An 11,868-nucleotide genomic window follows, 5' to 3' on the forward strand; every position below is an offset into this window, starting at 1 on the left:
GTCGCTTCTTCACGTCTTCTACAGTTCAACACTCCCACCTATCCGTGTATGAATCCGTTATTTGTCACTCATCAATCAAAACCCATAGGAGTTTCAGCATCCTCCACGTATTGATCATTGATCAGTTTATGGAACAGCTCAGCATTCCACATGTCGGTATCCATGCCACAATCAAAAGCAGTAAGTACCTTGTGCATCAACTTTAACTAACATTGATTGACATGTATATAATCAATATATTATCGGGTCCTAAATACAAAGGCCTGTTCCAATAACAAACCGAGTACAATGATTCACAAAATTCAGCCACCTTAAACATTACTGTGCACAAGTAGTTAAAAGTGACAAATCCAACCACCGCTATTTTAACTTTCAATACCAGTTACAACTTCAAGTCACATTGTCCAAATACATTCCACATCCTTTTTCACTTTTCTGTACAAGTATATATGTAAAGCACATACAAATATACACCGCTACCAGTCAATCAAATCACACCAGTTACTCACCAATCACCATACACACCAAACCGCATTGTTAGAAACAAAAACACTTACACAGTAGCATCAATTTCTTTATCAAGTCATCAATTAGAAAGCTGGCTATTCACATCACATCCAAAAATGCAGCATTGCCTGTGCATAAATTACGACAAACACAATACTTATTACAAATGCATATAAAGATTAAAGATCAAAGAAAATGTGATAATACCTCTTGAAGTTGAAGCATAGGTAAGTCATAGTTTGAAGACAGTCTCTCTTCTTCAGTTTTACCACTTTCACTTGCAGCTTGTATACAATCTAATTTCCTGTTTATCTCATACAACAATCTCAACATTTCATCTTCCCTTCCTCTAATTATAACAGGCTCTCGAGACCTGACACTAGCATCGCCCTGGGTTATCTCACTTGTATTCACTTGTTGAGACGACCCTTCACCTTCCACAACATTAACCGCCATACGACAATCAACAACAATATTATCTTTTTTATTCAAAAACAATGCTTTTTCAAATGATTTTATAGAATCTTGATCTTCTATAAAGGCTGAAACTTTTTCAGTTTTGTTTTCATCTTCCAATATTGATTTCCCGATATCAAGATTCTCATTGGTTTCAGGGACTTCAAACACATCAAGCACACTCAAATTACAGGCATCTAAAACCATCTCATCCGTTAACTTTTGTTGACTTTGACCAGTTTCTGATTCTCTAGCCAACTCTTCAACTATCTTATCTAACTTCCGAATCTGATCCCAATACGTTTGTTTATTAGAATCCAAGTTTAGATGATTTTCATCCGACCGTTCAGTATCAGAGTCTGGACTTGCCGATCGATTCCTTTCAAAACTGCTCCTTTTCAAATAAGCCAATTTAAAAAGTTTCGGTGGCGCGGAGTTTCTTCTTAAAAGACTCTCGGGGCTCGTTTCTTTTTCACCTATCTGCAACAAACTCTCGGGAAATTTTGTATCATGGGGCCCGGTATCTTCAAGCCCTAAGCTTGATAGTTTGTATCTATAGGCTTGAAGTTGATAATCCAAATTAGCAATTTCCATTTCTTTTTGGTGAATTAATTCTTCAAATATTTCCATTGATTCTTCAGCATGGTATATTTTTTCCTCTGCCAGACGTTTATAATGCTCGGATTCCATTTTCACAGCCGCCTTTTCTCCTTGAAGGCGTAATATCATCGCTAACGCTTCACTGGCTGCGGTAGCAGAAGATTCCCTTTCAACTTCTAACTCATTGTAAAGCTTTTGCAGAAGTTGTTGTTGAGTGAAAATAGCTTCTTTTAGCGATGCGCTTGTGCTTGTTTCTGCTGACATTTTTGAACGCGTGTTGTGTCTCGATCATAGGTTATCTGAATCGAAGCGGCCAGTACTTGATTTAATTCTGAAGATTCATCATCAAAATAAAAATTCAAAAGACAGCAATTAATTTGATGATTGTCTTTAAACTTGGACAATACATAAAGAACAACTAACTTATGCACTCCGTTTTTATTAATAATTAATTAAGAATGATACACCACAAAAAACACTTGTTTTTTTAAAATATATATATTCAGAGAGGAGGCATTTACACAAACAGTTTGTGTGGATTGAAAATAGTTTACCTGCGAGTGAGTGAAAGAATCCCAGATGATCACAAACCCATATCAAAGTTTGAAGATGAATCGAAATATGAAACCAATTTCAAATAGGGTAAAATGAATGAATCAAGTTGGAAAGAAGACCAAACAAGATTCTATTATTATACTCCAGGAAAAGAAAAGTAAAAGGAATAATATCAAACTGAAATGCGTGTTGGTTGTTGTAACTGTTTGATGTTTTGTCTGCCGAACTTACTTGAATATGAAATCAACAAGAGATGCTGTTACTTGTAACTGCTTGTGATTTTGGGGTTTTTAACTTTTTATAATTCTTCGGTGGGAAGATTTTCGATTATTATGTTGGTTGGGTCTCAAAAGCCTAACCAACCAACCAAACCTAAGGTCATCATCAATTCGCCAACGGTTCTGTATGTTTATATTTATTCGTTTGTTTTTACTTTTATTTTAATCTAATCCAATGTAATGACTTTGTTTACTTTGAAAAGTAGAATTTATTATTGTTAGATTCATGATTCATTTTATTTTCATGTATATTAATATGGACACACGACACTTTTTAAGATTTTATTATAAGTTTATTACATATATTAATATCATATTTCAATTTTTATTTGAAGGTTTGCAATTCTCTCGATCCTAACATGCGGTCTTGACATCAAGCAACGTTAAAACACCTTCTAACTTCTAGTTACTGTTTCTTAAAGTGCCATTTTACTCTTTATACTTGAAAAATAATACATATAGTAGTAATAATATTTAACTCAATGCCGCCCCCTTTTTCTCATCCATTAATCTTTGTCTCCCAAAAGCTATTGACAAAAGAAGCATGGTGAACTCTATAAACTGGATTTGTGAGTCATAAGGTTTTTAGAGAGGTGAGACTAGGGTGGGGGTGGTCAGAGGTTGCACTCGGGAGAGAGGTGACCGGCCGCGGGGTGTTAGAGGAGTGGATTGAAAGATGGGAAGGGAAAGGAACTGGGGTTAGGGGTATTTTATTTTCAAAAAATTTTGTTTGTTTTTAATGACGAAGATATTTTTATTATTTCTTAAAAGTTTGTATATGAAAGTTTAATATTAGTTTGTGTCAACAAGCAAAAGTGATATAAAAAACCTAGGCTCAAAATCATAATATCAATATTACTTTACTACATAGATGTGTAATTAAGTATTATTAATAAACCATCTATATGGACAACAAATAGGGTATTTTACTAGCATGAATTGTTAAGTATTTCATGTCTTCAAAATTCAAATTATACTATTAGTAAAAAAATATTAAAACTGTCATGAGCAGTTCAACATGTTTATCATAAATATCTCTATTTATATGTACCTAATCAATTAGATATAATTTTACTTCATAGTCATACATTGACAAACAAAATATATGAATTCAGTTTATATTTATGAATGATCATATATGCAATGTACAAATTCACTTTGTATAAAAACCATATTTCTTAATTCTTAAGAAATTACTTATACAGGAAAAAAAGAGTTGTGTGCTTGAAAAAAAGGTGATAACACTATAAAATAGTAACCAAATTTAAACTTTAACCTCATTTTAGTTAAGCCATTCAAAATTTTTTACCTAATTAGATTACTCAACTTTCAATTTGTCTTCGTTAGTTAAGCCAAATTTCAACGTGTATCATTTAAGTCTCTCAACTTTCAATTTGTCTCCATTAATTAAGCCAAACTTCACCTCGCATCCACCAGCCTCCACCCTCACAGCTCACCCTCCACCCTCACCCCGCAACCACCAGCCTCCACCGCCCACCCTTGTCACCTCTTCACAGCCCAAACCAACATCCACCCTCCACTCCGTAGAGCCATCACCGTAACCCTCCATCTCCACCTCACAGCCCCGCCCTAATCTGTCGCCGTCATCGCCCCTTCTCGGTTTTTGCTTACTTGGTCTTCTTGTACTTCAGTTTCCGGGTGATTTGTTATGAATGGCATTAGCTTGGGGGTTTTGCTTTTGATGCACGCCAGGTGTTTGATTAAATGCCAACACCAATTTTAGGTTACTCATGCATTTCTAGCGGGATCATTTTAATGAAAAGGAAAGGAGGGATCAGTTAAAGGAGCGTCTTGCTTCGGACTTGGAACTCTAAAATGACGTTGTCGAAACCTTGAGATTTCTTAATAACTGGCTATGTGGGGAGTTCATGGCTCTGCGTGCCTTGAATAAGTCTTGTCGACACGGAAAAGAAGTGGTTAAATGCACCTCACGTGCAGGAGGCGACCTTGATTTTATTGTGGGGATCCCTCAACCCTGCGATCCGCAGATGGAACTTGGGAGTGGTCCGTCTGGGATGATTGTGATAGGTGTCGCTCTCCTTGAGCGCATCCTCGCCCTTCCTATTGCTACTATCAAGAGTATCCCACCCGCGTGTCGCATGGCTTTCGCCCAGGCCTTGTCAGGGGGGCTCCATAAAGTGGTGGATGCCCCCGGGTCTATTGAGGCCTGGGTTAAACTTTTGTTGTTGCCTCGCGGCACGTTACGTGTTGTCAAACCGGCTACTAGGCAGGAACGAAGGTCGGGTAACAGGAAATCGCTTCAACGTAAATCCATTATGCGGGCTTTGGCTGTTTGGAAAGAAGGGGCAGGTTTAGAAGAGTTGGTGCTACCCATCCTTGAACTCCCTGTGATGTGGGATGGCCAAGTTAAAGAAGAGGGAGTGGGCAATATTAAGCAGTGCCTCCGGAAGGTAGCGGATGGCCATTACACAGCGGCAGTCAAAGTCCTGTGTTCGTCCGGGGTCGCGCCTGCTGGGGGGAAACATTGAGAGCCTTGATAGATAAACACCCTGTGGTGGACCCGCCAACCTTGCCCTCCACCGTGCCATCGGAACCAGCCTTGCAGGTGGACGGTGAGTGTGTGTTGGAATGTATTAAAACCTTCCCGAAAGGTACATCTTGTGGGAGGGATGGTTTGTGGTCCCAACATATTTTAGACGTTTTTTGTGGCCAGGGGTCTCCAACCGCCTCCGGGCTCCTAAAGGCCATCACTGATGTTGTCAACTTGTGGCTTGGGGGGCTTTGTCCTAAAGTTCTAGCGGAGTTCATTGCTTCGGCATCGTTGACCCCCCTGTTGAAGCCTGACAATGGATTTAGACCCATCGCGGTTGGGGGCATTTGGAGAAGATTGGTGTCGAAAGTAGCTATGCGTAAGGTGGGGAAAGAGGTGGCTGCTTATCTAGGGGTTTTTCAATTCGGGGTTGGGATCCCTAATGGGGCGGAAGCGGTACTGCATAGTGCTAACAGGTTTCTGAGCGCATTCCATTCTGACGGGTCCCTGGCTATGCTCACTGTTGATTTTTCTAACGCCTTCAACGAGGTGGACCGGACGAACCTTCTCGGAGAAGTTAGCTGCAGGTGTCCATCCATCTTCCCATGGGTCTAGTTTTTATAGGCTCAGCCCGCCAGGTTATATATGGGGGATACTCATTTTGGGGCTTTTACTAGGGTGCAACAAGGGGACCCCCTTGGCCCTCTTCTTTTTGCGCTGGTCCTCCATCCGCTCATTCTTAGTGTGTTCCTTGCCCTTCCATGCTTGGTATTTAGACGATGGCACTATCATTGGTAAGGCTGAGGAGGTTGCTAGGGCGTTGGGCATTATTCGCTCAAAGGGGATGTCTCTGGGGCTTAGGCTTAATATTCAGAAAACGAAGATTTTTTGGCCATCATGCAATGGTTCAAAGAATGTGCCGGGTTTATTCCCTAGCGAGATTAGCAGGCCTGTGAGGAGAGTTAAACTCCTGGGGGGAGCGGTTAGTCGGGATGCAGGGTTTATTCGGTCTTTGGCAAATAAAAGAGCTTTGAGGGCGGCTGAACTTATGAAACGCCTGTCAGACCTTAGGGACCCCCAAAGTGAGCTCCTTTTGTTGCGTTCGTGCATGGGGGTTGGTAAGTTAGTGTTTGGGCTCCCGACCTGTCAACCTGAACATGTCAAAGAAGCTGTGGTCATCTTTGATGCGGGCCTGCGGGGGGCAGTTGAAGATATTCTTGTGTGTGGAGGACCGAATTTTGGGGACCTCCATTGGAGGTTGGCTTCCTTCCCTATGCGTTGCGGAGGCTTAGGAATTTTCTCGGCTGAGGATGTCTTTGCATATGCCTTTGTGGCTTCCAGGGCTCAGTTGTGGAAATTGCAGGACCACATCTTGCGAAGCGCTGGGGTTGTGGGGGTAGATACTGACTACTCCCTTGCACTTGGTAATATTGGAACAACTCTTCCGGACCTTGATCTAGGCGGTTTTACTAATAAGGAGACCGCCCCCAAGAAACCTCAACAAACCTTAGCGAGTGCTCTTTATGGTAAACACGTACATGATTTGGAGGAGCGATTCGATATGACTCCGAGACAAAAGGCAGTTTTTGCTTGTCTCAATGGGGCTCATGCCCAAGATTTTTTGACTGTTGTGCCTATTGAAGGTCTTGGGCAACGGATGTCGGCAGTTGAATACAGAGCCATCCTTAAATACCGGCTCATGATTCCTATTTTCTCTCCAGAGGAATCATGCCCAATTTGTAAAAAAGCTTGTTTGGATAAATTTGGTGAGCATGCCCTCCATTTTAAGGAATTGTCGGGGTTCAAGTATCGTCATGACTGGGTTAGAGATGTCCTATGGGATGTGCTTAGGCGTGCCGGAATCTCAGCAAAAAAAGAGGCACCTGTTAACTTTCTTACTGATCCGAGAGAGGGAAGATCTACACTGCGTCCTGCGGACGTTCTTGTGTTTGGATGGGCAGAGGGTAAGCATGCATGTGTCGACCTCACTGGGGTGTCACCATTGGTGGGGCTGAGAGACAGTGGTTTTGTTCCGAGACAGACGGTTTTGAGGGCGGAATCTAGGAATGTTGCTAAGCATGAGGCAACGTGTTTGGAGAATCAGCACGTGTTCATTCCATTTGCCTTCGACACATTTGGATCTCTAGCTCCCGAGGCGGTTCGCTTCTTGGAACGAGTGCAGAAGGTGGTCCACAGTGACTCGAAGAGCCCGAAGAACCAAGGATTTATATTTAGTAGAATAGGCTTTGCGATCCAAAAGGGGATAGCGGCACAGCTTGTTGCTCGCTTACCCATTATCCAGATTTAGTTTGGTTTGTGTTAAATGTTAATAAAAAACTATAAACTTTCAATGAGAATTCAAATACTATGTTTTTTTTAGTTTTGTATTATATATATCCATAAAAAACTAAATTGTCATTAAAATCAACGTTTTATTATTTTTTATTAGTAAATATATCACTTACGATGATATAGTAATTGCCCATCTCATTATAACTTATAAAACACAAATTGAAAATTGAGTTATCTAATTGAGTTATAAAAAATATACAAGTGACCTAATTAAAACCAAAATTAAACTTCGGTTATTATTTTATAACATTTTCCCTTAAGGGGTTAATATAATAAAAAGGGTAAAAAAGTTGAATGAAATTAAAAATAGTACTTTCGAATGTTATATACCTATTCATGATGATATAAAGTATATATTTTAAAGGAAAATTCTCAAAATAAGTGTTTATAAAAACGTTTTTCAGGTTTTAGGTGTCATTTGCAAGAAATTCTTAAAATAGGCATTATAATCTAGTCGTGACGAGTAGTTTGTATAACCAATTAAAACTTGACACGTGTCTTTAAACTAACAGTAACGAGCAGATTTACTAACCATTTACTCGTCACGACTAAATAAGTTTTATGCCTCGTAATCAACTCCCACGAGTAATTCATAAGTTATTTAGTCGCGACGAGTAGATTGTAAGGTTAAACTAGTCGCGGTGAGTTAGCTACTAATAAACTACTCGTGTAGGGAATATAAACCAAGTAAACTAGTCGTCGCGACTAAATGACTTATAAATTACTCGTGGGCGTTGATTATGAGGCATGAAACTTATTTAGTCGTGATGAGCAAATTATTAGTGAACCTGCTCGTTACTGTTAGTTTAAGGGCACATGACAAGTTTTAACTGGTTCTACAAATTACTCGTGTGTAATCATAAACTAATCGTCACGACTAGTTTATAATACCTATTTTGGAAATTTCTTGTAAATGGCACATAAAACCTGAAAAACGTATTCATAAACGCTTATTTTGGGAATTTTCCCATATTTTAAAGCTCTCATATACATAGTATAGGGGTCAAGTTATTCTACAAAGGGTAACAAAAATAAGAAGTGTGAGAAACTATAAATAATTGACATGTGTCAAGTGGGGACCAAAGGAAAAAGGAATTATACACATTTTATCTCCCCACATGCAAGACACATGTTAATACCCTCATCATTTTAGAACGTTTATAACTTTTTCGTATAATATTTTTTTAGAAAAAAAATCATGATAATAACAAGCGTTTTTTTATCTTTAATATAAGTATGAATTTTGTTATATAAAATTTAAAACAAAAATCACGTTATTGTATCTTTCGCACACCATTGTGTCTTTTCGCTTATCATTGCGTCTTTTTTCGTCATTGTGTCTTTTCGCACATCATTGTGTCTTTTCGATTATCATTGTGTCTTTTTTCGTCATTGTGTCTTTTCGCACACCATTGTGTCTTTTCGCTTATCATTGTGTCTTTTTTCGTCATTGTGTCGTTTCGCTTATCATTGTGTATTTTTTCGTCATTGTGTCTTTTCGCACATCATTGTGTCTTTTCGCTTATCATTGTGTCTTTTTTCGTCACCGTGTCTTTTTTCGTTACTGTGTCTTTTCTCACACCATTATGTCTTTTCGCTTATCATTGTGTCTTTTTTCGTCATTGTGTCTTTTCACTTATCATTGTCTTTTTTCGTCATTGTGTCTTTTCGCACACCATTGTGTCTTTTCGCTTATCATTGTGTCTTTTTTCGTCATTGTGTTTTTTCGTTGTGTCTTTCAACTCATCATTATGTTTTTTTTTAAATACTAATAACACAATTGTGTAATAATAATATGTAAAAGTAATGATAAACAACAACAAATTATCTAATACATAAAACACAATGATTAATACATGTTACACAATAACTTGAAACGTAAAACACAATGGTGAATACGTATAACACAATGACCTAAAACGTAAGACACAATGACGAATACGTATAACACAATAACCTAAAACGCAAGACACAATAGTGAATATATATATATATAACACAATGAGTTGAAACGTAAAACACAATGGAAACAACACATTACACAATGAACAACAAAAAAACACAATTAAAAACCTCATTAATTTTTTTTATTTTTATATAACAATATGATACTCATATTAAAGATAAAAAACGCTTATTATTATGGTGAACTTTTTTTAAAAAAATAATGTCGTATGAAAAAGTTATGAACATTTTTAAAAAATTGAGGAAATTAACATGTGCCTTGCATGTGAAGAGAGAAAGTCAACAAATGTGGGTTATTACCTTCATGTCCTTTCCATCAATTTGTATTTACAAAATTAATCTTAGTCATTCAAATCTAAAATCAGTAATCAATAAACTGAATTTCTTCTCATCCTTCTTATTTTTGTTACCATTTGTATTTTAACTTCATCACATGGTATAGTTGTAGAGGTTAATACATGAATGATACCTTAAATAAATATATTTGTGATTCATACGTTGTAATTTCCTGATGACGTTTTAAACTTCAAAAAGTAGTTTATTATATACGTGGCCGCATTTTCTTGAAAAGACGGTGGAAAATAAATAATTAAATGATTTAAAAAGTCGTTGGATGTTCCCACATTTCCCGGCCATTCCGCTTCTTTATTTATTTATTTATATTTTTTTTATTTAAATGGTCCTGTTTGTTTCACGACCAACATTCTAACAATATTTTTTGAGAAAATTACCTAAATTGTCATTTTTATGAGAAAAAAACTACAAAAAAGCTCGTAAGATTTCATTTTCTTAAAATAGCTCTCAAAATCCAACTTTCATGTGAGATTGAGATTTTCCACGTGAGTTTTCGTGGACCAATCAAAATCTGCCATGTGTCAAGCATTCTCGCCTACCACGCAAGTTTCATCCCAAATCCGTCTTAAACGTTACTTTTCTCATCAAATTAACCAGTTAAAAAAACAACTTTAACGTGATGTTTCAACTTGTTTTTGTCTCCAACGTGAGTTTTCAAAAAAGCTGATTTTTGAGTTTTTTTTTGAAATTCATCTCCAAAGATGAATTTCATTTGAATTTCGTCTTTTAAAAAAAATCATATTCATCATCTTCTTCATCTTCATCCAACTCCAAGCATTTCCGACTTGAGCCGAACGAATTCCGGACACCACCACCACCACGCCACCCACCATCACCATGAAACTTGAGCCGAACGAGTTCAAATTTCGTCATTTGAAAAAGACAATCATCTTCATCTTCATATTCATCTTCATCTTCATCACCTTAATCATCTTCATCATTATTTCGGTCACCGCTACCGCCACCACGGACATCCACGATATTGTTGTTAATGGCGGATGTCCGTGATTCATGTTCCACCGCCGCTACCACTGTAACATCATGAGAATTTTGAGCCAAAATGTCAAGTTTCCAAAGTTAAGGGATTACTTATGCCAATTTCCAAACTCTAAGGGCTAAAATGAAAATTTTGTTTTCTTGTCCTATCGCGATACGCAACGGGACAAAGGACAAGCCCATCGCGTACCGCGATGGGGCTTGGTCAAAGATTCTAGAAGAGGTCAACGGCGATACGCGATCATTGCGTACCGCGATGACGTGGCCTGACACGCCTGACACCTTTTCACCACTTGTCCACACGTGGCACACCGGTCGCCACGTGTCCCGACACGTGGCCACACGTGGCATGTCGTCCGCCACGTGTTAACACGTGGCGACACGTGGCAGACTTACGTTGTGACGCATTTGGGCTACATCGCGCTACGCGACGGGGTCCTTGGTACCCGTCGCGTACCGCGATGGGACACCAAATTTTGCCTATAAATAGCAGCCTCGGGTCTTCACAAACTCACACCAAAATCTGCATACTCCTCTCTCTCTAAACATCTCACTACACCTCGAAAATCGTGCCTACGATCCATCTCGATAAACGTGCCCAAATTCTCGTTTTCGTGCCCTACCTCGATAAGCGTGCCATTTCCCGAAAACGAGTATATCAAGAAGGTGATCCCGTACCGACGGCCCGACGATCATTTTGGAGAGCATGCCATGAAGTGTGGTGCCTCGAGAAGCGTGCCGAAGTGAAGTGCCGATCAAGGCAAGTGTTGAAAAGACCAAGCGGCGTAGAAGTGCTGCTCGAGTGTCTAGAGATTTATAAGCCGAGTAAAGATAAGTGTAATGCCTGACTAAAATAATAATAAAATATTATAAAGGCTTAATGCCCTAAGTTGGAATTATACCCGATGATTATAAAAAGAAAACAAATAACAAAGAAAAGAAAAGAAAGAGAAATAGAAAGTATATACACACACGTATATATATATATATATATATATATATATATGTTTGTGTGTATGATGATATATATATATAATTCTTTGTTATTATTATTATTTAAGTTTAGAGAGTATTCTTAAATAATAAAAGAAAAAGAATACGTTTCTTAGAGAAGAAGAAACGTCGGGTTTTTATAATAAACTAAAGGTTTATAAACATTACTTTTTTAACTAAAGGTTTTAAAAGTAAAAGAGTATTGAACTAAAGGTTCATCGAGATAAATAAGACTAAAGGTCTTAAGCCGGATTGTATATCCGACTAATAAAAGTTATACTCGTACTATAGGTGCGAGAT

General features: G+C 38.1%; 1 protein-coding gene across 1 annotated transcript; it reads right to left on the bottom strand.

Annotated features, from left to right (window-relative positions):
• Positions 1-249: 249 nt before the first annotated feature.
• Positions 250-1,869, bottom strand: LOC143601871 (uncharacterized). The gene is made up of 2 exons (XM_077079158.1): positions 715-1,869; positions 250-635 (listed from the first exon to the last, which is right to left on the bottom strand). The coding sequence occupies exons 1-2, from the start codon at positions 1,825-1,827 to the stop codon at positions 612-614; spliced, it is 1,137 nt and encodes a 378-aa protein (XP_076935273.1). The 5' UTR covers positions 1,828-1,869; the 3' UTR covers positions 250-611.
• Between the last annotated feature and the right edge of the window lie 9,999 nt (positions 1,870-11,868).

This window comes from Bidens hawaiensis, unplaced genomic scaffold (genome assembly GCF_021521415.1).
Source record: "Bidens hawaiensis isolate Kalapana, Puna unplaced genomic scaffold, B.hawaiensis_p1.1 tig00057350_1, whole genome shotgun sequence".
Lineage (NCBI taxonomy): Eukaryota > Viridiplantae > Streptophyta > Magnoliopsida > Asterales > Asteraceae > Bidens > Bidens hawaiensis.

What these genes read in the sequence shown, in the direction of transcription:
- LOC143601871 (XM_077079158.1), bottom strand. Translation starts at nt 1,827, where the DNA reads ATGTCAGCAGAAACAAGCACAAGCGCATCGCTAAAAGAAGCTATTTTC. An exon ending in CTATGCTTCAACTTCAAGAG is followed by an intron (nt 636 to 714) that starts GTATTATCACAT and finishes ATTTATGCACAG; the next exon opens with GCAATGCTGCATTTTTGGAT.